Raw genomic sequence first — 27,550 nt, forward strand, 5'->3', positions numbered from 1 at the left:
TTCAGTTTTATTATAAAAATGCACACACAACAAAGATTGTCATAAGTCATTTCTTGGCTCTACTTGCATTTAGCACTTGCTCTTGAGCAGCTTTCTTTGCTTTTACCATCTCCACAAGTTCCTAGGAAAGAAGGTTTTAAGAAACTCAGAATTTGCATACAAAACATACACCTTTATGCCAAATGCTAGCAATATAACAGTTCAAATTGGATAAAAGACAAGGGAAGAGGTAAATTTCATTGCCAGAGCTAAAAAAGCGCTAAAGTTAGTCATTTCTTTGTAATATTGCCCACACAACTATTGTATTGAAATAAGCTCAAAAGTGTAATGTAGATATGGAATCTATACCATAAAAATAATGTAAAAATGTAAAACCTTATAGCGCTTCATGCAGTCCTTCTTTGTCCTGCCAGGCACTGCTTCTGCTATTTTTTCCCATCTTTCCGGTGTATTTACTGGGTATGTTTTCAAGGCTTGTTCCAAAAGCTTCTGTTCTTCTGTTGTCCAAGGGGTGAAATCTGTGCATGGACCTGTAAGAAAAATTCTAATTTGAAAAATATCCTAATTGATAGAAAATTTTCATTGAGTACCATCTTACTAGAAGATCTCTCGTTGTGCAGATATCTTGATAAAATTCAAATCTGTGATGTGTCACTTTAAACAAACTTTTAGAGATGAGACACATAAACCTATTAAATAGTGAGAAAATTTAAGCACAATAATATACTTGGCTTTATTATTGGTCTCTTACAACCTAACATTGTATTCACTAGCCTTCAAGAAAAAAATCAGATTTGAATTTATTAAAATTGTACCATTAGGTTAAAAAATACAATCACAAGTCATTAAGAACTTCTGACTTTAGAAAACGTACATCTGGATTAGACCCTGGAAACATTCTTGTTTTACTGGAGAAAATAATGTAGCAAAATTAAGCCAAGTGCCCAAGGTTTCAGTGCTGGAGGCATTTTTACCACATCCTATAAAATTGTGACATTTCATACATGTCTCACAAAACATTTCCCACTTTGTGGGAAAATGAAAATATTACATGGCTAAAAAACTGACGTATGTATTGATGATGGGCAGTTCAGTAGAACTTACCTGATACAAAGTGAAGTCTAGAAACCTAAGTTATTTCCTAATTAGAAACATAGTGAAAAGTTACAAACAAACCTACTCAAAATAAGGCAGAGAACTTACATTTGAAAGCAGATTAGAAGCATTTTTGAAGTCCGCTTTTAAGATTCCAGCAAGCACTTGAAAGTCCCTTTTAACACCATAGTTTGGATTCATTTCTTGTTTCAATACCAAAGTTAGTGAAATATGTAAATTCCTATGTGAAATTACATTTCAAAGCAAATGGTGTAATCTTGCTCTTTATGGTGCAGCTGGAGAGGGGCCTGCCCATTATACCCATAATGGGGACAAAGGCATGGCCACATTCCATGCTGCCTTCACTCATGCCCTCACAGGGACGCCATTTCTCCTCACAAACTGGCCACCTGCACAACCATCAGTGTCTGCCTCCAACGTACAAACAGGTTCCAAAGAAGGGCCCAGAACAGTGTGTGAATACCTGAATGTTGTATTTTTTATGGTAGGGTGTAAGGGAGCAAATAGAGAATAAACAAATCCCTGTAGCACCCTCTGCAGGGTGTTCTGAAACTGCCACAATCATCTGGTTAAGAAAATAAAGCTCAGCCTGGAAAAAAAAAAAGTCACCCTTGATATTTGCAACCACAGAGTGATTTCCTCTCTCTAGAATATTATGTCTCTCCTAATCTTTAAACTGAAAATCGCAACTAGAAAGAAACAATGTCACATGCTAAAATGCACACATGAACAAAAATTTAAACTATACCCTTCTACATAGTACGTGTGTGTACTTGATCCACTGAATGGATTTCATGTCCCACTCATGGGTAATGATATGCAGTTTGGAAAACATTGATCTAGAGTAATCAAGACAATGTTAGCATCCTAACATTTTTTAATTTCAGAAGAATATTCCTCTATGTTCAAATCTGTTTATGTACTATCCAGATAACTCAAATGTGAACATTCTACCATATTTGGCTTCTTCTTTTTCTATACATGCAGATATACTTTGTTCTGAATCATGTAATGTACACATGATGATGCCTCTTTACTCTGAAATGCTTTTCCTTAAATAGCACATTTTCTTACATAATTATCTTTTTCAAAATCAGGAAATTAACCTTGATAAAATGTTATTACCTAGACTACAGACCTTACTTGAATCACATTAAGTCCCAATATCCATTAACTGCTTTGTAGACTGGTACACAGCCCCTCTGTAATTGCATCTGAAATGTAAGAACTACAATTCTCAGTGGTGTCAGCTGAAGTAAATTGATGAATTTCCTGAAAACACACCCTTTACATCCATTCATCCTCAACATAACCTTAGTCTTAGGGCTTACATATCTTTACACATGTGGATACACAGCATTTTTTACTTTAGAAAAAACAAAATTTATATTACCTTCAAATCGTTCTGAAGGTGTTGCATTGTCTGCTTGAGGTACCACTCCGTGTTCTTTTTTAAATTTATCAAAAGCCTTTTTGTTTATGTCATCTTTTTGATGAGGGTCTAAGAAATTAAAAAATTTTAATTTATTACAGATCAGTTCACTCATTTATTAAATTGCATAATTATTTTTAAAATAGGTATTTAGAGTAACAACAAAGCTATTTTGCAAAACTCACCAAGTTTTTGAAGACTCTTGGCTTTGCCAATAACATCTTTGGCAGTTCTCTTAACTCCAGAAGAAGAATGTATGTTCATGTAATTAGCAATAACTTCCCATCTAGAGCAATCAATAGAATAAATTGAGGGGAAAAAAGCCCAAACAAAACCCAGAATGACCCTTACATTTTTACTGCAGAAAGATTAGTTTTTCTCCAGAATCAGTTTTAAATTGGTGTCTAATTCTTAATATTGCCTAGACTATAGCTTTTGCTTTTCATACATTTTAATCAACAATTTATAATCAGAATAAATTTGTATAAAATCTTAGAGGTTGTGCATGCAAATCAAATCACACAGTTGTGTGTAATGCCATGTGGACACACTTAAGGAGATAAACTCTAAATTGTTCTCTATAAAATAGCGGGGATTGATCTCTGGCTTCTTTGAGTTCTAAACTAGCAGTAAGTTAAGGTTTGAGTTGGGAAGCAACAAAGGAGGACTGGATTGTGAAAGAGAAACCGGAACACAAAACCTAGTCCTAAGGACAACTGGTGATGGAATGAGACAACATGATGGTGAAGATTTATGTCATGATCTTAAATTTCCTTAGGCACCAATGAAGTACTTTGCTGTGTGTATGTGTTGGTGTAAATGGTAAGACTAGCGGGTTCAAAATGACCTTGCTTTTCAACATTCCCCACAGAGGTTAATGAAAGGCAGTCCGTCTAGACTCATCTCTGAAAGTTTGTGCTATAACCAGTTTTACTATTTGGATGCATGTCTGCATTATCCCCAGGCTCTAGGAAGTGTCAAAGAGAAGTTTCATTAAAACCATTACCTTGAATTTGTTCCAGCAGGGAAGAGGTTCACAGCTTTAATTAGTAATTGCAGATCATCTTCTGACCAATTTTTACTGCCGTTTCCACCTCCACCAGTTGATTTCTCTGCATTCTTAGATGCTTGTCGCATACGTGCCTCAGCTTCCTCTTTCTCTTTTCTAATTTGTTCATTTATTTCTTCTATCTACAAATATCATAGATAAGTCAGGGACTTAAAGCATCTTGCTACTCTGCACTTCCTGTCTGCCTGGGGCTCTGTACTCACTACCATCCTGACAATGACCCTATACTCCTCCAAGGCCAACCCCTACACCAGCTCTTCCTCTTGCTATTTCTTCATTGGCTTCCAGGCTGCATAGCTTAGCTTGAAGAACCAAAAACCATCCAGTCTGCATTCCTGTCATGTTATATCTATTTGCCTTGGACACTATCTTGGAAGTCTGTAATTACTGGCTAATTCACCTATTAGGCCATTTCAAATCTAAGTTCATATCTGCCCTTTTAGCAGATAATCCCATTTATTGTTACAAAAACAAACAAAAAAACAGGTAAAGGCATAACAAAGTGGCCTCTGCTTTAAGTTCCACCCTTTACATCGTCCCTTCCAGTCACCTTCAAACATGCTCAAGTATAAAAATGGAAACCTTTTTACGTGACCTTATTGCTTCTGTCAGCTGCTCTCATTTGAAGTCACCTTTGACTCATTCATTTCTGCACTTCAATCTTTAGAACCAGACATCAAGTCCCAGAGATTCCAATAATTCCCATCATTACTCTTATAGTCCAAATCCTTCCAGTGAAATTCTTATATCTAGTCACACCTATTTGAATGTCTCCTGCCCACATGTGCCAGGTTAACAGACAATGGTACTAAAATATCTGTAGTAATAGAAACCAGCCTCTGCGATTTTAAACACAACAAAAATTGCTTAATTTGGTCCACTTTTCCTAACTAACTTCATCTCCCACATTTTTTCTCCAAAACTTTCTTCCACTACCTGTATTTTATAGTTTATGCTGTTCATTCTGACTCAAACTCTTCACTGTGCTTTTTTCCTGATAACTTAGACCTTGAATGGGCACATCCTGTCTAACCTACATTGTTTACTGTGTGCCCCCCACCTTTTGACCCTTAGGCCTTTTCTATTCAGCACTTCTGCGGTAGCAACAGCATTTCTCCAAACCACTTAGTTATAATGCCAGATACAGCAGTTACAAACAGGTGTTGCACTGAACTGAGTTTCTGGGCCTATTCCTCATCTGTAAAATAAAAGGTGTAGGCTAGACAGAACAAAGATGATACTTGGTTCTAAATGTTATTAGCCTTCAAAAATGTTCAAGGAGTGAAAGAAACTTTCTAATAATGATTTTGAAAACATGATTAATGTGCTAAACACCACAAATCAAACACTATATATGGTAGCAACCATTTTTTAAATATAAAACTAAGCAAAGGGGCCTGCCTTTTGGTGGCGTAGGGGGTTAAGACGCAACCTATAAAGCTATCCACAGCCACTGCAGCACAAGTTCGATTCCCGGCCAGGGAGCTACCCACATGGCGCAGCAGACCTCTCCTGACTTTCTTGCTGCTCCCCTCAGCAGTGTATTTCAGTCGATCTGCCTGTTTTGTTCCCCACTCTGTCTCTGGTGAATCCTCTCACCCCAGCCCCCACCAACACCTCTGGCCAGTATCCAGTTCTTGTGTGTATAAATAAATAAATCTTTAAAATAAAAAAAAGCAAAGCACACTGGCAGATGCAAAGGGAAATAAGACACTCATTGCCCTTAGCATCTATCAGGCAAGGAAATACTGAGGTAAAAGTGATAAAAAGCAGAATTAAATGGCAGAGAGAGGGCCTCCCTGGTGGCGCAGGTGGTTGAGCGCAGTGCTGTGAAGCTGTCCGCAGCCTCTGCAGTGCCAGTTTGATCCCTGCCGGCTGCGGAGCAACCCACATGGCGGGGCAGACCTCTCCTCTCTCGCCCACTGCTCCCCTCAGCAGTGTATTTCAGTCAGTCTGCCTATTCTGTTCCCCGCTCTATCTCTGGTGAATCTTCTCACCCTCCACACATCTGGCCTGTACCCCGGTTCTTGTATTAAAAAATCTTAAAATAAATAAATAAATAAATGGCAGAGAGAGAGGTAGATGTGACGTGTTCTTCCATTACCTGTTTTTCCAGAGCAGCTTTTCCTACTTCTTTTGTAGATGATGTGAGTGTTTCATTCAAGCACTGTAAGCTAATGGGAAAAAAAGGATGAAACTTTACCTAAAATCTAAGAGAAGACTTTAATCACAGTTGTATAGATATACCTTGCTAGTTCAAGCCGATCACAAAGTTTTTCCACTTCTTCCATCATTTTAACCCGTTCCGCCTCATTGTCAGAAAAGTGATTCCAAGTCTAGAAGCACAAACATAAACATTTTCATCTATCTACTGATACTCAAGAAAAATACATCCATGAACATGATTACAATGCATGAATTTCTCAAGAGGTTCCTGAAGTGAACATGTGGCCTTACAATCAACACAACTGTACTGAGCACGCCCTACGAAGCTCTCTCAGCAGCTGGCAATAAAAAGGCACTATCAAGAGGGTAGGGAAGAAAGGTGCAAGTATGGAACACCTTGGATATTATAAGTCAGAATGATTCCTCAGAAAAGCACTTAAAGAGTCAAGAAATTCTGTATGATAAAATGTGTTAGACTATTCTTTCTAGTATATAATGAATCATACAATTTACTGGAATTTTTAAATGTGAAAGTAAAGTGTTCAGGAATAGAGGTATTAGCAAAATTCTGATGAATTCAACATCATGTTCAGAATGGAATATCATGATATATCTGTATGTCTAAGAACTGGAAAGTATTTCCCATGCTTCTTTGAACTGCTGTTGACACTCATGTCTCATGTTCCTCACTTCTTTCTTAAACCATGTAACCTGGCTCTAACTAAGGTTCCAATGCTTTTTTTTACTGCTGACACATTCGTATGCTTTCAAAAACTACTGATTTTCTACCTACCTGTCTGGGTCATTCCCTCTGAGGCTCCCCTTTTCCATCAGTACCTTGTAAGTACTGGTGTTTGACAGAGTCTTGTCCTCCACCCTCCTCAATCTATGCCCTCTCCTTAGTGCACTCATTTACTCGCATGGTCTCCAGTGCCATTGAGTTGACTGTGGCATGACCATGATGATCTTGCTCTTGAACTCTAGACCCACATATCCAATCACCTACTGAGTATCTTTATTTAAGTAATGCAGGCACAACATGGCCTGAACTGACATGCTCAATCTCTTCCTCCTCCTTTGGTTTCTATTTTCTTTAATAATTCATGTCATCCACCCAGTATTTCCCCTATCTCTACTTTGGCTCAACCATAATACTTTTTCACCTGGGTCATAGCAAAAGACTCCTTACTGGTCTTGCTGGGTCTAGTCTTCTCAACAGCTTGACCAAAATCTCAAGATGAGATTTAAACTACCACAACACACAGTATCATACGAGATCTGGCTCTTCACTTCTTTAGCTGTTTCTGGCTCGTTAAACCTCAATTCTCTGGATCTTTAATGCCATACACATATTGCTTCACCTGGCTAAATCCCACTAGATCCAGAAAGCTGTCTCGGCTACCATCTCATTCCAGGACTCAAAAGTGTTTGAACTACCTGTTTGTCATTCTAATCATTAATCAGATTTCTGGAAAGCAAGGAATGTGTCATCATTACAGCCACAGCAATCATAACCGCTTGGCATATAGTTAAGTGCTAATCAGGTACACAGGAATAAATGAACTCACATATGAAGGAAGCAATAAAACAAACTTGCCAAATGCTAGAAATTTTACTGTCATTTATGCATCATCTCTAAGAACCTCCAAGCTTTCTATTTTCTAACTTGCTTTTTAAAGTGCTTTATTGAATTTTCATTATATGCCAAATGTGCCAAATGCTACAGGTGAATGATTTCATTTTATCTTTACAACTCTATTAGTAGGTGTTATTTCAGTTATTGTATAGGCAATGAAATTGAGGCACAAAGGGGTTAAGGTGACTGTCTAAGGGCATCAGCTGCTAAGTGATAAGTGGAAAATGACTTCACACCCAGGTAGCTTGCCCTGAGGCCATGTTCACTTTGATATACTGGATCCTTCTCAAAACTGTGAGGTAAATTTAGGAAAAGCTTTCATTTTTTTCTATTTAGATTTTCCTTTTACCAGAAGCCTGAAAAGACAATGTGTACTAGTATTTTATTAAACTGCTTTCAAAGTCTGATTTAGGGCAGGTTATTTTTAATTATTAACTGAAAATTTTATTTTAACCAAATTTTAGGTTAAAATTTAGGATGGCCTGGGCCTCCCCAGTGGTGCAGTGGTTGAGTGCTGGGCTGCGAAGCTGCCCACAGCCTCCGCAGTGACGGTTAGATCCTAGGCCGCCGGGCGAGGGTCCCACATGGCATGCAGACCTCTCCTGCTGCCTGCTGCTCCCCTCAGCAGTGTACTTCGTCAGTCTGCCTGCTCTGCTCCCCGCTCTAGCTCTGGTAAATTCTCTCGCCCTCCCGCCCTTCTGACTGTACCCAGTGCTTGTATAATTAAATAAATAAATCTTAAAAAAAAAAATATTTAGGATGGCCTGTAGTAGAATATGATGCCAGTGTCTAGTGTCTGGACATTAAGATGACAGATAATTTTTGTACGCAGTGTAAGCATGTACACACTTACTGAATCTCACTACCACAGCATAGTACAAAAGACTGTGTGGCAATCTCTACTATAGCCTAGAATTTTATTCACTCAATGCTATTTGATAAAAAACAATACTGGTCTTGACTTTACCAGTTTAAAATTACATTTTAAAACTCCTGGGCCTCCCCGGTGGTGCAGCGGTTGAGCGCTGGGTTGCGAAGCTCTCTGCAGCCTCTGCAGCGCCGGTTCGATCCCCGGCTGCTCTCCAGCCACCGGAGGAGGGTCCCATATGGCGCGCAGACCTCTCCTGCCACCCGCTGCTCCCCTCAGCATTGTACTTCGGTCCTTCTGCCTGCTCTGCTCCCTGCTCTGGTTCTGGTGAATTCTCTCACCCTCCCGCGCCTCTGACTGTACCCAGTGCTTGTATAAATAAATAAATAAATAAATAAATCTTTTTTAAATAATAAATAAATAAAAAATAAAACTCCTGGGCAAAACTATATTTGAAAATTTTAGGGTTTCTGAGTTAATAATTTCTGGTCAGAATGATTTGAATGCACATTACCAATATTAAATGATAGGCCTTTATTTAGATAAAAATGGAAGTTTTTAGTTTCTTAAAAACCACCCAAATTTAACTTTGAAAAGAATTTGTTCTAAGATAAATGTTAACTTTACGCCATTAAAGAAGCAACCAGACAAAACCCAATTGTGACATTTTCTTAACAAATGATCCAGTTTTTCCAACAAATCAAGGACAACAGGGTGGGAGGAGATGGTGTGGTAGATGGTCTGTCACAAATACAATTAGGAGATACAACAATTGAAGCCACTGTATTGATCTTATTTAAGTCCTAATTTGAATAAATCAATTGTGGCTTGGAAATGTCAAAACCTATCAGTTGCAAGCTGAAATACACATCTGTGAAAGTGTTGTGGGCTCAGCATGCTTCTAACACACTACTGTATGTGTCAACTTTTTAAAAAGTGAATTTAAAAACATTTACACTTTGAGATAAAATGTATCCAAACAAGTTTAATTATACTTGCATAATATAAAAAGATATTTTTAGGCTTAATCAGCAGCTTGATTTATTTATCAAGTGTTTATTCAATCATAATCCAACATACCTTGCAGGAGTTTCGAAGTTTTTGTCTTTCTTTTTTAATGGCTTTTTTCTGAATATCTTTTTCCTTCTTTGCCAATAACGCCTGTTGTCTAACTTCCTCCTCTTCTTTTTCCTTTGCTAACCGAGCAGCTTCTAATTCAGCTTGTCTTTGCTTTAACAATGGTGAGTAAAATCATTCAGTAAGAAAAGTAGAATTTTTAAATTTGTCAGCTTATTCAAAAAAACCAACTATTTTAATACATTAAATTAGAAAAATAGGTGCTACATCAACCTACTGAAGACAAGATTAAGCTGAGAAAAGCAGCTGGGAAAATACTATATACATTTACTAGTAAAACAGACATATTGGAAACAAGCACAGTATTCAAGGAACGTAATATGAAGTCATGTTTTTGCTCAAGAATTTGCTGGTAAAGAAGACTCCTCTAACAATTGAAACAACCAGTCAGTATTCATTCATAGTAGCACCTACTTCTATTTCCAGATAATAGTTTTTAAACTAAAAAGTTTTTTTTTTTGCATAAAACCAGCATGTGCTTTTTAATAATTTTTCTTAAAAACTCCAGTTCCTGTTCTCCAAGGATATCCACTTCTTTACTTTAAAATTAAAGATTTAATGGACATTTAAAATCGAACTCCTACAAATGTCATCTTACTTTTTCTTTAGCTTCTTGTTCCTTCCGTTTTGCTTCTGCTTTTGCTTTCTTTTCTGCTTCTTTCTTGGCTTTTTCTTCTTCCTTAAATTTTTTTATCCTTGGATCACAGCTATATGCATTGTCTATCAGAAGAAAAGTTAATCTTTTGAATCTCTCACTTTTAAAGAACTTTCACAAAAACATCAATTATACTTACCAACTAAAGTTCTTATTCTGTTCATTTCTTCTTTTTTTCTCTGTGCTCTTGTTGCTCTGTTCTGTTTTTCAATCCATCTCCTCTCATCACGACTATAAAACAAAATATTGGAAAGCAAACTACTGCTTATAGATGATATGGCTAGAAAAAGCAATGATTTTTAACATTACATGTAAACAACAGAAGGCTAAAATGTTATTCCAATTCTAACATAAGTTAATGGATAATTCTAGTTAATATTAACTTTGGTTACTTTTTTTGGACATTCATGTCAAAAGAATTTTTCTCTAAATTTGATGCATAAGAAAAACTAAAGTAAATTTACGTTAAATAACCAGAAGAAAAATAATTTACTGAATTGAGCTTTTTGACAATTATAATCTTTGGCAATTTCTTAGGCATATCCCAACCAACTACTGATTTAGTGTAACTTTTCAGATGGGATCTCAAAATACTAAACAACTCATTTACCAAGGATACACAAAGAGAAAATATGAAAATACATGTAGTATATTTGTATATCATCAGTACCAAAGAACCAAATAAATACCTTTTTTTAATGAGTTACATACATACCATTCTGCTTTTTCTTTTTCTTCTTCATCTAAATAAGAAAATTCTCTCCAAGAATCAAAATTATACCTAATATAGACAGAAATAAAGCCAAAACAAATGAATGAAATTTCCTTTTGCTATCAATTTAGATGCATACATTTTTAAGAAATATTACTGGAAAGTGGATAAGTTTATTTTAATACATTCCTCCCTTTTTGGTACTAAATTAACACTAAGCTCATTTATTTTTTTTAAAGATTTACTTATTATTTATGCATACAAGAACTGGGGTGTAGGCCAGAGGTGTGTGTGGGCGGTAGGGGTAAGAGGATTCACCAGAGACAATGTGGGAGCAGAACAGGCAGATCTACTCAAATACACTGTTGAGGGGAGCAGTGGGCGAGACAGGAGAGGTCTGATGCATCATGTGTGTTATCTCCCTGGCCGGGGATCAAACTCATGGCTCAATGGCTGTGGCTAGCTTGATAGTACTGTGTCTTCAACCCCTGCGCCACCATGCAGGCCCTCAAGTCATTTCTTTTTTTTTTTTAAAGATTTATTTATTTATTTATTTATACAAGCACTGGGTACAGTCAGAAGCGCGGGAGGTTGAGAGAATTCACCAGAGCCAGAGTGGGGAGCAGAACAGGCAGACTGATGAAATACACTGCTGAGGGGAGCAGTGGGCGGCAGGAGAGGTCTGCGCGCCATGTGGGACCCTCCTCCAGTGGCTGGGGAGGAGCCGGGGGATCGAACCGGCGCTGCAGAGGCCGCGGGCAGCTACGCAACCCAGCGCTCAACCGCTGCGCCACCGGGGAGGCCCTCAAGTCATTTCTTTCTTCGTCTTTTAATAATACTTTATTTGGGGGCCTCCCCGGTGGCGCAGCGGTTGAGCGCTGGGTTGCGAAGCTGCCCGCGGCCTCTGTGGCGCCGGTTCAATTCCCAGGCTGCTCCCCGGCCACCGGAGGAGGGTCCTGCATGGCGCGCAGACCTCTCCTGCCACCCGCTGCTCCCCTCAGCAGTGTACTTCGGTCCCTCTGCCTGCTCTGCTCCCCGCTCTGGCTCTGGTGAGTTCTCTCACCCTCCTGCGTTTCTCACTGTACCCAGGCCTTGTATAAATAAATAAATAAATAAAATCTTTAAAAAAAAAAAAAATAATACTTTATTTGGTTAAAATACACTTACTACTCCTAAATCAAACCCATTCACTTCCACTATCTCTTTCAGGTTTCTTTCTTGCCTGGGACTTAAGTTTTCCCAGCTTTTGCTTTCACTAATCTGTCACAGTTGGTAACCCTATTAGTTATTCTTTTATCCTGAGTTTGTATTCTCTGAAAATAAAATGAACTACAACTGACAAACTAAATCTTGTCATTTTATTTTCATATTTACCAGCTAATTAATGAGAAAATACAGCACATGCAACATAAAATGGCGATTGAATATTTGCTTTTTTTTTTTTTTTTTTTTTTTATTTATACAGAAGCACTGGGTACAGTCGGAAGCGCGGGAGGGTGAGAGAATTCACCAGAGCGGGAGCAGAGCAGGCAGAAGGACCGAAGTACACTGCTGAGGGGAGCAGCGGGCGGCAGGAGGGGTCTGCACGCCATGTGGGACCCTCCTCCAGTGGCCGGGGAGCAGCCGGGGATCGAACCGGCGCTGCAGAGGCTGTGGGCAGCTTTGCAACCCAGCGCTCAACTGCTGCGCCACCGGGGAGGCCCTATTTGCTTATTTTAATGAGTTACTGAAACACAGCACTTGAATTCCTCCTTATGGACTCAAGGAAGAACACTAAATAAAATACATTTATTTTTACTGAATTCAAATGATCCCTCAAGTTTCATTTTTACTGCTAAAGCATACTTGATCATAGAAAAGACTGGGGAAAAAATCAGAAAAACTAAATATCATATAGGAGATAATATAGCATTATGGGGAAAATCTTTATTAATTTCTCAATAGTGCTTTTGTTCAGTGAAGTTGCTAGATTCTCCCATCCCTCAATTGTTAATCAAATATTAAATATGTGTCCTTTTAAAAAATGACATTACAAAGTGTATTCACTTACCAGAAGGAATAAAATACATCTACATCTTCAAATGATGAATTCATATCACCAAGTTTAGGGACATTTTTCTTATTCGACCATCTGAAATATTAAAAGGAAAAATTCAATCAAAAATATTTATAAAAACAGACAAGCTCATTTATTAAAAGATAAGGTTTGACTAATTCCTTCCAATCACCCTTCCCTATATCATCTATGACTAAGAGATGGCGCTGGAAGGTCAGTAGAAGTATGGACAATGAAGGTGCAATAAATAGAGAGCAAGGGTGGAGAGGGTGGCGGGAGTAAACAATGGAACAGTATTCTAGCCACCAGGTTATCGTCAGTTCTTTTAAATTACAGAGTTGTAGCAGCTGCCAGGCTGGTTAAGAAAAATAGCCTATAGCCTCTTTTCCTAAAAGCCTTTCCTAAATAGCCTCTTTTCCTAAACTCATTTACTGCTGCCCCTAAACAGGTAGCATACAAGAAATCTATAGGCCTACCTTTAAATTGTTAATACGGGGGAAGATTTCTACCCCTTCATTGCCACCACCTTCCCTAAGAGTCAGGCTTCTAGGTTAATCACCTTATCGTCTTTGAAAGGATCCTGAGGCAGTTACTAATGTACATTTTCCACTCTATGAAAAAATAGTATATACTTTTTTTTTTTAAGATTTATTTATTTATACAGGTACTGGATACAGTCAGAAGCACGGGAGGGTGAGAGAATTCACCAGAGCCAGAGCGGAGAGCAGAATGACCAAGTACACTGCTGAGGGGAGCAGCGGGTGGCAGGAGAGGTCTGTGCGCCATGTGGGACCCTCACCCGGAGGCCTGGGATTGAACCGGCGCTGCAGAAGCTGACGGGCAGCTTTGCAACCCAGCACTCAATCACTGCGCCACCGGGGAGGTCCATAGTATATACTTTTTAAAACCACCTTTAGCACTGTTGTAAAGGGAGGAGGAGAGGAAGGAAATACTAGGCTGCACCAAATCGCGAAACAAAAGTGGTTTTCAAAGACATCACTATCAACTGGGAGCACAAAAAAACTCCAAACCAATCAACTATCTTCCCTGGTGGAACTGAGTTTTTAAAAGCTCTCTGGGAGATTCCAATGTGTAGTGAAACTGAGCTCTAAGGAAACATCCCAGTGCAGATGGAACCAAAAAATGTGGAATATTGGTATAAACTGTTTAAAAACTAACTTCATGAAATGTTACATATGATTTAATATTAAATATAAATCATTCTTCATTACAAAACATTATCATAATTAGACAAAAAATAGAAAAGATTTTCTCAAATGATAATGGATCAATTAGATTACCTATTAATAATAAAGAGGACACAACAGAAATGGAAATTACGGTCACCCAAGTGTCAATATCACATGAAGTTCTACTTGCATTAAGTACATAAAGTCATATTTTTCTTTCCCCAAAAGTAAATTTAAAAGGAAATTATCTCAGGAGGTATGAAAGAATTTCACTGTGGAGACGGAGAATTTCTGTTTAGAGAATAAAATAAATGATAGCAGTACACTCACCAGAGGGCTTAAATATTGTGGAAGAGGAAGAGAACATAACTATTATCAGAGGAAAAAGGCAGAAATTTGGAGGCCTACAAGCATGCCAACAGAGAATTATGATCAGAAGGAGGGATGCCTTAACTCACCTGGAATTCCTTTCAAACACCGGGGAAAACACTTCAAAGAAATTGTCCTTTGCTTCACTTTTCGAAGGAACTGAGTTATCAAAAGTAGGATCTACACTGTTAAATGCTCGTCTTTTCACAGGATCCGATAACATTTCATAAGCTGAGGAAAAATGATATAGTCACATGACAAGGGCTTTATATTTGTTTTCTGTAAGAAAAAAAATTCCCTTCCTTAAAGAAAAAATTATCACTTTTTATTTAAAAATTTGTGATCTTGTGGGGAGGGGAGAAATTAAATCCAATGATAGCTCCAGCACTATTTGATTTAACTGGACTTCTTACTGCTTCTGGAAGGCAAATGACAAAACTTTAAATACTCATCCTTTAAGAAGGCATAATTTTTGGGAAAAAGAAATGCCTAGAAAATTAGCTTTTAGATCCCAAGGTTATAAACATCGAAGGGCTTTGGGCTTCAATGCTGTGTAAGAGTGGGACAGCAAGAATAGATTTGAAAGGTGTGTATATATGCAATGTTTTAGAAATTAGCGTCAAAATATAAAATAACATTTAAGGAAACATTTAGATCTGGTAGATTCCTATATTATTTTGCTTAATGAGGATAAGGGTATGTGAATAGCAATAAACAGCTGTGGATCACATTATAGACTATAACCAACTTCTTGATTTTAAATTAGCAAAACATCCGAACAATAGTTTAGTTCTACAAAGTATTCAAAATGAAGATTAAACCCAATCCCAGTTAATTACATAATCATCACTATCTGAAATTTCTAACTCTAAGTTTTATTTTTTTTACCTTTTGTTATGCAAGTGAAATAGTCATTATCTCCTTCTTTTATTGGCTCACCAGCTGCTTTCCGTTTGTCTGGGTGATGTTTTAAAACCATTGCTTTATCTACAAAATAAGTCAGATTTAATGTCATTTTAGGCATCAAAACTTAAAAATAAAAACAAAACTAAATAGAGCCTTTTTAAAAATCAAAATGCTAATTTAAAAATATTATCTCCTATAGTAAAATATATGCTTATTAATGTGGAAATGACAAACCAAAAGAACTATTTTAAGAATTGGCCAAAGTTCCAGTCCCATTACTGGTAACATTTTGGTGTATTTCCACATAACTTTGTTTCTTCCTTAAGCATATGCTTGAAAACATTTAGGTATAATCATATAGCAATTTTTCCTACATTACAGCATTTGCATTTTCTGTGTTGTCAACTCCTCAAATTCTTTTAATGACTGCTTAGTGCACAGTATTTCAAATAGATTTATCATAGCTTAACTATCTTCCTACTGCTGGGTATTGAGACAATTTCCAATTTTTCAAGTGTTGATAACTATTTTAATAATTTTATAGTGGAAGCATTTTTTCATATTTAGCAGTGGCTGCAGATAGCTTCAAAGTGCTGAGACTTAACCCCTTTGTGCTACCAGGGAGGCCTTCAACAATGTTTTATGTGTATTTCTAGCTTTCATTTTTTTATATACAGATGAAGGAGAGGTTGTCTTAGTTTTACTTCTTGGTTTGTGTGAGTCACTTACAATGAATACTGGCTACCTATTCTACTAAACATTTAATAGGTGCCAGTCACTATCAATTACTCTTCTCAATAATGCTATGAAGAAAGTACTATTATTGTCTAAATTTTATAGACCAGGTTAATGATGCACAATGAGGCAATGACCACTGCAACCTGCCCAAAGCTCAGACTAAGCTGTGTTTCAATTCAGGCAGACTCACTCCTCAATCTGTTTGTATGCTGCCTTTTCTATGTACAGAGATTTCCTAAATACCCTTTGCCCCTGTACATGCATAGCTTTGTCCACTCATCACCATCACCCAACAGAGTGCTCCATGATCCCCCCACTGTTGGTCATTACAGAAACTAAGCACAGACTACTTTCACTGCCATTGAATCAGGGGAAAAACCACAAGATTCTCTTTAAGGTACTCTTCCACTCCTGCTGGCAAAAATGGATTATGTCCAGCCCAGCCTAAGTCATATACTTCTCCTTTGAAATTCAAGTGTGTGCTGAGTAGTGAAACCTGTCACATGCCTACAAACATGCTCAATCTCAAGACACCTTTCTAATTCCACATTTTGCCCTCATGCTTTGGTTTACAGGCAAGTCTACCTATTTCTCTCTAGTTTCTTTCGGCAATGCCTACATCGTCCCCCAATGCAGTTTCTTCGTATTTCACTGAAACGTCAAGGCTTTCCTTTCAACCTTTTAAGTCTGAGAGAGGTGATATCATTGTTTCACTGTTTGTTTTTTTCCCACTGATTATTCTTCCTAATCACTCTTCAGTCATTCATGTATATTATGGGGGAAGGGAATGTCTAAGATTGTTTCATACTCTGTCCCTGGGCAGTTTGGTGGCGGAGGCAAAATATGTTACCTAACATTAAAAACAAGGCAAAGGAGGGCCTCCCCGGTGGCGCAGCGGTTGACGGCTGGGTTGCGAAGCTGCCCGCAGCCTCTGCAGCGCCGGTTCGATCCCCGATCCCCTGCCGCTCCCCGGCCACCGGAGGAGGGTCCCACATGGCGCGCAGACCTCTCCTGCCGCCTGCTGCTCCCCTCAGCAGTGTACTTCGGTCCTTCTGCCTGCTCTGCTCCCCGCTCTGGCTCTGGTGAATTCTCTCACCCTTCCGCGCTTCTGACTGTACCCACTGCTTGTATAAATAAATAAATGAATAAATAAATAAATAAAAATAAAAATCTTTAAAAAAAAAAAGGCAAAGGATGTTAAAGAACACTATCAGTTTAAAAAAGAAAGGTAATCTGGGAGATTAAAAAATCAAGTTTCCTTCTGAATACTGAGAATATTCAATAAGGGAATGAATTTTAATTCCAAATATGTTAATAATGTGTGCACTGTGTAAAATTTTTGGCTAGAGAATATTCAAATTTTTCTATTATGCCAATAAAAAGAACTGACTCAATATAGGTGAATGGATTTTTTTCCACAACTGTGCATTTTTTATCTTTAGAGAGATAATTCCATCACCTTAAAATACCAACAATTTTCATAGTTTCTTTTACAAATTTATATACATCAAGACAAATTTAGCAAATATTTGGTATTTGCATACTATTCTTCTATTTAGTAAAACTCTACACATACTTTACCATAGCAAATGAATTTTCCTGGTATTTATGTATAATTAAAATACTATTCAAATGCACTGACATTTGTTTATTCTAAAATCACGCCAGCTTTTAAAGGACTCCAGTAATAGTTCTGAAATAATCTGATAAACTCCTTCACCTTATTGAAACACATTTCCTGTGATTTTCCTTAATATAAGCATTAATGGGAAAAATTCTGAGGTTATTTACTATATTTTGTCTCAACTAGTACTTTTCAACATGTGACAGGTCTCTTAGCCATCTTTCTCTAAGTGTAATACTCTCTCTTCTTGACTTGCCTTGACTCCCTACTCTTTTGACTACAATCTCACCTCCTCTGACCTCAATATCCATTCGCTAGAGGGCAGAACATACTCCTGAGATAAAGCACAGAACACTAATCACCTTTACGGTTTCCTTACACTTTATTAATCAGGTGAACCAAATGACGTACAGGGAACCACATCTACAAGAAAATAAAAGGATAGGGCACAGAGGAGCATTAAAGGGATGACGTTTTATAAGGCATATGAAGACTGGGTTCCCTACGTTTTCATTACCAACTTTTGACCTTGCCCATGAAAACAATGAAGCATCAGAAAACTCTCACATCAACTAAGGAGTGACCTAAGACCACAAAAATAACATCAAAAAACCCAAGTAACAAGGCAGCTTCCACTGAACACTACAGGCGATACTTCCAAAGGAAGGTGAAATAAGATGTTTTAAAAAGTTGTCAGTGCGGGGCCTCCTTGGTGGTGCAAGGGGTTAAGTCACAGCATTATGAAGCTATCTGCAGCCAATGAAGGATGAGCTCCATCCCCAGCCAGGGAGCTAACCCACATGGCACAGCAGACCTCTCTTGTCTCGCTTCTACTCCCCTCAGCAGTGTATTTCAGTCAATCTGCCTATTCTGTTCCCTATTCTGTCTCTGGTGAATCCTCTCACACCCTGAAACTCTGGACTGTACCCCAGTTCTTATATGCATAAATAAAATAAATCTTAAAAAAAAGTTGTCAATGGAAGAATGTTCTTTATTGGGATAAACACAATCTCTCGCCTTCCCATCCCCCCTTATTTCTTATCACTAATGAGAAAGTCCACACACAAGATTGATTGCTTTGAAGGTAAAAGAGACTGTGGCTGTACATTATGCTGATGAAGTAGCACATGCTATTAAGTCTTGAACTGTGGCTATAGACTATGATCATGTATATCTTTTCAAAAGGATAACATTTCCCTTTACCAACAGTGATTATTTCAAAATAACTTAGTACTTACGAGCTGCTTTGATCTGTCTCTGTGTAGCTTTGTATCTTACATGACCAAGCCCAAGTACTGCATAATGATCTTGGTTCTAATAAAGACACAAAAGGAAAACAAGTTTGTAACAGAGCAATATATCCTATCCCTTACATAGACGCTATAAAACAGTGTCTTCCAAAGTGACATTCCCATAGCATGAGCCCTATGAGAAGTTCCGCATAAAATGAATGGGTAGTCATGTAAGTTTTATGAAGCTATCCACAGCCTCTGCAGTGTGAGTTCGATCCCCAGGAAGGGAGCTACCCACATGGCATAGCAGACTGATCCTGTCTCGCCCGCTGCTCCCCCCAGCAGTGTACTTAAGTCAATCTGCCTGTTCTGTTCCCCACTCTGTCTCTGGTGAATCCTCTCACCCTCCATACCTCTGGCCTGTACCCCAGGTCTTGTATGCATAAATAAATAAATCTTTAAAAAAAAAAGTTTTACATGGATTACTGTATAGCCTTCTTGATGACTTGTATGTACACAAAATAATAAAGGTTCCGAGAAGCTCTGCAATTAAAAAAAAAAAAAAGGCTAAGAGAAACCCATAAAACCCAGCATTTTCTAACCTTACTTGACAAAGATCCCTTTATCTCTTAACATCTGTAAATATTCTGTGGCCATCCTTAAATCAAGGTATGGCAGGAAGATTTCAGAACTAAGGGGAAAATTACAAGAGCCTGAATAGGTTGGGCCAGTGTTAATGACAGGACCAGGAGCCATGTGGAGCAAAGAAGGTAAGTTTGGATGGGAATTTTGAGAAACTAAGGGATGAACTTTCTTGGAATAGAAGCACGAGATTCATTTCTGCTTTAGTATCCGAGCTAATTTACAAGTTGAGGAAGGCACCTTATGGAACTCAAAGGGTGTATCTAGAATTGGAGAATGAGTGGGGAAAAAGTAGTGTTAAGCAAACTTCTCATGGATGCACTTTTTTTCTTTTAAAGATTTATTTGTTTATGCATACAAGAACTGGGGTACAGGCTAGAGATGCAGGGGGTGAGAGGATTCACCAGAGAGAGTAGGGAGCAGAATAGGCAGATGTACTGAAATAAACTGCTGAGGGAAGCAGTGGGCGAGACAGGAGAGGTCTGCTGTGCCATGTGGGTAGCTCCCTGGCTGGTTGGGGACTCCTGCAGAGGCTACGGATAACTTTACAGTGCTGTGCTTAACCCCTTGCGCCACCAGGGAGGCCCATGCACTTCTTTATTATGCCTGTCAACTGTACTTTATTCCAGTTGGTTCTCTTTTCCACTCCCTCAGATGACTATTTCATACCTTCTGTCCTTGAGTGTCTCATCAAACCTCACAGTCCTTCTCAACCCTCTCATTATTAGACTTGCCTCCTGCTTAACAAAAAAATTTTAAATTATCTATTCAAATGCCACCACCTTTTTACCATCCCATCTATACCCAGACATCTCCCTTCCCCTCTCCTCCCAACTAAGGAAGCCTGTTCTATCAAGATTACACCATCCTTCCTGCTTTGAGTATCACCTTCTCTGAGTCTCCTCAAATACTAGCATCTTTCTATTAGCACCTTAAATTTCAACTGGGTTATTTTAATTAGTATAAAAAGATGCTTTGTTATCTATCATTTTTTATGGCCTCCTTTCTAGTTATGACCCCATTTCTAAAATCTGCTGCCCATCAAAGTTAAACTTCTTGAAAAAGCTGCCCACTATTTTTAGCCCCTTTAGCATTCATTCTCATATTACTCCAATCTGGTTTTGCAGTGTCCACCCCCACAGGGGCTATTCTCTTCAGTATCTACTTCCAGGTGCTAAATTCAAGATTACTCATCTGCCCTCGCGTCACTGGAACTGCCAGCAGCAACACAGTCAACTTCCTTCTTGAAATGTTATCTTCCTTCAGTTTCTATAATTCCATTTTCCTCCTACCACCCAGTAGCTTTTGTCAGCCACTTTAAGACTGGCTTCTCAGAGACCTGCAAAACTTAGTACCGAGGTTCTTTTGGTCTCTCTATACATTGGTCCTAGGTGAGCTTATACCCACTGCTGGAGCTATAAGAACACTAGTCCCCTGTACATGCTGAGGACTCCCCAGCTCACTTGACAGTGATATTCTCCTCTTCTGAGCTCCACATATGCAGAGCAGCTCCATCTCTATGCTCCTGTCCTGTCATTCACTACCTTGGTCAACTATTTCCAAATACAAGACTAGCATTTCAGTTCACTGAAGATGCCCAGCTCTTCCCCACATGAGGGCCGCCATTCTTCCCGCCGTGCACATTCTTCTCTCCATGTGGCTGTTGTCTTCTCATCCTTTGGTATCAGTTTAAATGTCATCACTTTATATAACATAGAGAAACTTCTCTCTCCATTTCCACTCCTTTTTTGCTCCCTCCAAAGTACCAAAACATTGTCAGCCTTGAATTCTCCAATGGCTTTCAGTGACTACTCTTTACCTTCTAACCCGCCCTCATTCACTCTGCTCCAGTCACCTGTCTTCTTTCAGCTCTTGGGACATTCCAAACTTCCTAACTCTGCACAAGCCTCTGCCTGGAATGTCACTCTCCCACATCTTCACACACCATTCATATTTTATCTTAATGTCAACACTACAGGTCTTTCCTACCTACTCAATCACTCCAGCACAGTCATCAGGACACTACCATACCACTGAGTTCCTGATTACGCGTCTGCCTCCTCACTGGCGTATAAGCTGTGTTGGAGCAGTGATACTCTCCCATTTAGCACACTATCCTCAGCATCTAGAACAGTGTCTGACATGCAGCAAATGTTTGATCCTAATTTGCTGAATGAAAAACTAAACAAATATGAACCCTGCTATCTTGCTCTGATGTCACCTATTCTTTTCTATACCACAGAACTTCTCCATTTCTCTTCCTTTTTCCTCTTGGAGATGTCAATATTCCCCTTTCTACCTTCTGACCCTGTCTTCCCCTCAAGTTACTATTTTCTCTATTACCCTGTTTGAAAGACAGTATTTTCCACTTACTTCATCAGCTCCTAACCACTTCTCAACACACTGCAGTCTTCTGCCATTCCGACTATTTTATTGGAACTGCTTTCCATCAGCTCACCTAAACTTTGTTTGCCAAGTCCAGGGGCTTTCTGTCATTTTACATGTTAAATGATTGACCTCCACATAGCAGTGACACTGGTAACTGTTTTTCCTTCTTGAGACTTTCTCCTTCCTTAGTTTCTCAAAGGCTATAGTGCTCAATAAATCTTTGTTGCACTACAGATGTCTGGGGCGGGGGGGGGGGGGGATGTTCTTTCTATTTCATTCTTTTTAGTAAACTATGCTATTTCTCCTCCTCTGTCCACCCCTTAAATATCCAAGCTCCTCAATGTCCAATCCTTTCCTTTTAAAATTGATGAAAGGACAATCAACACTCTGAGTGCTTATACATACACACGCGTTACCTCACTGATCCTCACAACAACCTATGAGATAAGAAGTATTATTACCTACTATTTGTTTTGCATTTATCATGTGCCAGCACTAGGCTAAATGCTTTGTATGTCTCATTTGATTAATCTTTACTATAATCTTCTGTACTGTTAGCAACCCCATTGTACCAAAAAGGAAAATGAGGTGCTGAGGTGTCAGGTAGACTTCTTCAAGTTCATAGCACACTAAATGAACAGAACCAGATTTGAATTTGTGTACTTTAGTTCCACAGTGTATACATTTGAGATTTATACTAGTTCTTACTTAAGCAATAGAATACTTAGTTGCTTATATTCTTTTTGGCTGATGTCACTCAATTCCCCTCAGCCTCAACTACCACCTATGTGCCAGTGACTTGCAAATATTTTGGTTCTAACCTCTTTTCACAGATCAATTTCTAACTATCTACAAGACTTCACCCGTATGTTATTACCATCTCAATTTTGACATAGCAAATTTGAATATAAACACCACCTTTCCACAAATTTATTTCTGCATCTCAGTGTTGGCTACTGACATCAAACCTAGCAGCTCCTATAGCTGGAATACTCAGAGGTCTTCCAAATATGTTCATTATCTTGTACCACACAGCCAAGGTCACCAAGGATAGTCAAGTCTGGCACACACAAAAAAGCAAATCGGCCGCTTCTTCCCTAACACATGGCCACAAATTTAGTTCAAGCTTTCACTGGCAAGTCTGGATGACTGGACTAGTCCTGCAACAGCAAACTACTCACTTTCCTTCCAATCCTGCCCTTCCTTTTCAAGCAATTTTTCTGTAATGCCAGAATTAGTTTTCTAAAATTAGCTTTAAAAATTTTAATGACTTCCCATTGCCCTGAAAATAAAATCTGAATTTCTTCCTCAGCCTGGCATTAAAAAGAATTTGGTCCAGAGTCTATTTCAGACCTAATTTCTCACCACCATCCCCTAAGTACCCTGCTGTACTCTTCATTAGTCCCTATAGAAGTGATACATATTCTTTTAGTCCTTTACACTTCTGCAATTTATTCCTTTGTCTCAGGATGCACTTTCTCCCCTCTCTGCTTCAGAAATTGCCACTCATCCTTTTAAGACCAGTTCAAACATTCTTTTCTGTGTAACCTTCCTGGATTTTTCCAGCAGAGAGTAGCCAATGATTGATGTTACCCCATTTAAGGTTTAACAATAAACAGGTGCTCAACTATGGTTCTCTTGTTGAAGCACCTTAAAACATAGTTTAGTGGGCCTCTCTGGTGGTTTAGCGGTTTAGTCATAGCACTGTCATGCTATCACCTCTGTGGCCTGAGATCGATACCCCTGCCATGGAGCTAGCCCACATATGGTGCAGCAGACCTCTCCTGTCTTCCCCGCTGCTCCTCTTAGCAGTGTATTTCAGTAGATCTGCCTGTTTTGCTCCCCACTCTGTCTCTGGTGAATCCTCTCACCCCCTGCACCTCTGGCCTGGACCCCAGTTTTTGTATGCATAAATGAAAAAATAAAAAATATGGTTTAGGAATGGGAAACACCTCGGGAAATCTTGCCTATACTTACTGAAGCATTTGAATGAACAAAAGACTGAGAAATACCTTCCAGTCTTTGGGATCAAGTGTTTTCAGCATGGGAAACTCTTCCAACTGCAATTCTTCATCTTCAGATTCTTCTGATAACTCTTTTTTATCCTCCAGCTCCTGAAAAGAGGCAGAAGCATTTCTGTTTCTCCTCTTAACAAAAGCTTCAAACCATCTTCCCACAGGTTCAACTTGACAGAGTGTTGAGGCTGTGATTGAAAGTGTTAAGAGAGACTTCAATATATTGAAGAATAAATCTGTTTCAAGGCAATACATTTTCTCAGGAAGTAAAACCAAAACATGACAGCACCGGAATATAATTTTAAAACCATCAACTAGGGATCTCCCTGGTGGCCTAGGGGTTGAGTCTCAGCGCTATCACCTCTACCGCCTGAGTTCCATCCCTAGCCAGGGTGCTAACCCACATGGCACAGCAGACCTCTCCTGTCTTGCCTGTGTATTTCAGTAGATCCACTTGTTCTACTCCCAGCTCTGTTCCTGGTAAATCCTCTTACCCCCTGCACTTCTAGCCTACACCCCAGTTCTAATAAAAATAAACATTAAAAACAAACAAGCTACCAATTAACAAAAAGATTGCAGTAATCCATCTGACATGTGGTTAGTAAAGAATAATCATTTCTGAGTATTAGCAGAGTATTCACGCAAACTTTTCTAGTTATCTGACAAAACCTTCAGCAATGTCACCAGGATTTCCATGTTTTTCTGGGGATTTAATAGGGAGATGAGGAAAAGGGAGAAATGTGGTAAATTACATTACTTTTAGACCAATTTTTGTAATGAAGCAACAAATAATGATTAGCTGTAATAAAGAAGTAGTCTCATAAAAAAATCATCTAAACAACTCAAAATTATCTTATTTAAAACCCTTGAAATCAGAGAGCCTTAAAATTTTTTTAAGAATTCATTAGCACTGATGTGTTCTGAAGGACAATCTTCTAAGCAGCTAATGGGGATTTACCAATGCACCCGTGCTACAATGGCACACCCTCTGGGTCTGAAATCAGAAACGGAATTTTAGTCTAGGTCTAACTATTAGTGGCTACGTAAAGTAAGTCACAGATGTCTTCAACTGTAAAAAACAATATCTGACACAGTTTTGAAAGACTGAATAACCTGTAAGCACATTTGAAAATCACAAACATTTAAAAGGTTTTATCATTACTCTTGTAATGGGGGAAATCACTGAACATTTGCATATTAATAATTCAAAAAGATAACTAGGCTCAGGTAAAGCGTGCACACCTGAATTCTAACTCCTTATTCCATATGTAGTAAAAAGCTTCTCTCTGCCCAGTAATAAGTAACTCAGATCTAAGGTTTCCCTCCAACTAAGAGCCACAATTTTCTAAAAACAACTGACTTTTCACGTCTTCATTGCTTTAGGAAATGAAGTTTTCGTCCACCATATACAGGAGAGGATTCCAGCACTACGTCCAAGAAGTACTAACTGTAGTGTGGGTGTGGCTTTAAAGACTTTTCAAACCTTTCCTTCTAGTTCTAAAATTAAACAGACAGAAACTTCCTTAAATACAAATGAAACATGTGCCATAAGATACGTTCAAAATCATATTCAAGTACATTACGGTAATTAATGTAGATCACTGAAACTGGACACTAAGTATACAAGACCCGCGACAGCCCCGAGCTGTGTACTTAACACCCTACAGCAGCAGGACAAGTTTCACTCCGAATGACTGACTGTCTTTAAAAGTGTCTACCGGACCTTACCAGCAGCACAGGTAAACAATCTTTCCATACCGAGTATGAGGAACATTGAGTTCTGACGTTTAAAAAAACAAAGCCGGAGCAAATGTAGAGAGGTAGTAAGGTGTTTAATAAAGCACTAGCTGCTAGGCTTTGTACGACCAGAGACACGTGGGGTGCTCGCTGCGGGCAACCTCTTGCCGTACACAAGAGGATGCTTTATGAGAACCTTTTTAGGGTACTGGAGGGTTCGGTTCCGAACTGTTCAGCCCGATCCATGAGTCAGCAGTCACGACAGAAGGGAGAAACCGCAGGGGCAGAAGGCAGACGCCCCCCTCCTTCCTTCCTTCCAGTCTGGACGGAGATTATGTACAACAAGGAGCAAAAAGGCACGTCACGGCCCCACATGTCTAGGAGCTAGCCGCCAGGAGCAAGGACAGAGAGAACTCGGGGTCTCCAAGGTGGAGGACTGAGACAGGGGCTGCTGAGGCGAGACGCGTTCGGGGTTGAGTGGGCACGTACCAGAGGTCAGAGCGTGGGTGATGGCGGTGCCCTGGCCGTCCGCAGCGCTCGGCAGGAGTAGCATGATGGCGCCGCGGCCAGCCCAGCCGGCACAGCGGCTCGCGTCCCGGGCGGAGAGCGCCGAGCTTGCCCTCTAGCTCTACCTTCGCCTCTGAGCCTCGCGCCTTGGCTCTACGGTGCCCAGGAACCGGCGCATGGAGACGACCAATAACTACTTCCGTAATGGGTCTTTCGCGGTGCGGAGGCCAATTCCACCCGCACCCACCCCCGCCAACGTGTGCAGCAGCCTAGCCCTCCGCTGACTCAGATCCGGCCGGGAACCTGGACTTACGAAAGAAAGGTTCCCAGACGCACCAGTTCCGAGTGTAAAAAAATACCTGTCATCGTCCAGACAGCGTACATACAACATAATTTTCTAAAGTAGCGCTTGCTGTAGCCCTTTGAAGTTCCTACTACTTTATATGTTAATTTGAACCTAACCACTGATTTTCAGAAATTCTACTATAAACGAAAAATGAGGAACCATGTAATAATCAGTAGTGAGAGTGACTACGAAAATCTACAGGCACAACCACGGAGAATTCCGCTTATATACCTGTAAAGTACTTGTGTTTGCCAAAATAACAAGTAACATTTTGTTGTGCCATTACAAAGTAACTTACCTACATTATCTCACTTAATCCCCAAAACATTTAGAAAAGAAACCCCTCTTTAGTTTCTGTTCCACGGCCAACATTTTTACCCCGCCATGACAACCTGAAGATTTCCTTTAAGATAGTCCCAATTATAGGACTCTGGAACTTACTTATAGTAATATAAATTGTCCTCTCCTTCTGTATGCTTCGTTCTAAGCTTGAGGGCAAAAGCAAGAACTAGCAAAAGGAAACCAGTGGGTAAACTCATTCCGTAACAGCAGTAGCTGGGAAAAGTTAGGCAAAATAGAAGACTCGGTATCCCAGTCTTTAGTAAAGAGCAACAAAAATTAGCCATTATTCTTTATGAATTACATTTTCACTGTTACACACGTTGAGCTGTCTTGTATATCTGTCACATGCCAAAATTGTCATTTTGCAACAGGGTGGTCCCCAGGAAAGGGGGAGGTTCCCTGCCCCACCCAAGGGAGGGTGGAGCTGAGCAGGAAGAGGAGAAGCTGCAGAAGAGACTGAGGAAGGAAGCAGGATGGAGCCAGGAGACCTGGAGGAGACGCATGGAGCCTAGAGACACGTAAAGAAACTACGCTTGTCTTTTGGTCGTGGACTGGGTGACACAGATGTGGATGAGACCCGTGGAGAGGTGACCATGGCAGCTTTTATCTTGATGTTGATTTTGCTCTTTTCCTTCCGGGCTTGTTTGGTTGTTTGTGATCCTTTTCT

General features: G+C 39.3%; 1 protein-coding gene across 2 annotated transcripts; it reads right to left on the reverse strand.

Annotated features, from left to right (window-relative positions):
- Positions 1 to 46: 46 nt before the first annotated feature.
- On the reverse strand, positions 47 to 26,241 carry DNAJC2 (DnaJ heat shock protein family (Hsp40) member C2; the record flags this gene model as incomplete). Of its 2 annotated transcripts, XM_084229995.1 has the most annotated exons (17): positions 47 to 121; positions 376 to 530; positions 2,510 to 2,617; positions 2,734 to 2,834; positions 3,555 to 3,739; positions 5,722 to 5,791; positions 5,865 to 5,953; positions 9,368 to 9,517; positions 10,023 to 10,144; positions 10,219 to 10,310; positions 10,795 to 10,860; positions 12,842 to 12,922; positions 14,496 to 14,637; positions 15,295 to 15,393; positions 18,913 to 18,988; positions 23,949 to 24,139; positions 26,178 to 26,241. In XM_084229995.1, the coding sequence occupies 17 exons, from the start codon at positions 26,239 to 26,241 to the stop codon at positions 47 to 49; spliced, it is 1,866 nt and encodes a 621-aa protein (XP_084086121.1). The 2 variants fall into 2 exon arrangements, with proteins under 2 accessions (XP_084086121.1, XP_084086122.1); XM_084229996.1 differs by lacking the exons at positions 5,722 to 5,791; positions 5,865 to 5,953.
- Positions 26,242 to 27,550: the final 1,309 nt, after the last annotated feature.

This window comes from Talpa europaea, assembly GCF_964194135.1.
Source record: "Talpa europaea genome assembly, chromosome: 3".
Lineage (NCBI taxonomy): Eukaryota > Metazoa > Chordata > Mammalia > Eulipotyphla > Talpidae > Talpa > Talpa europaea.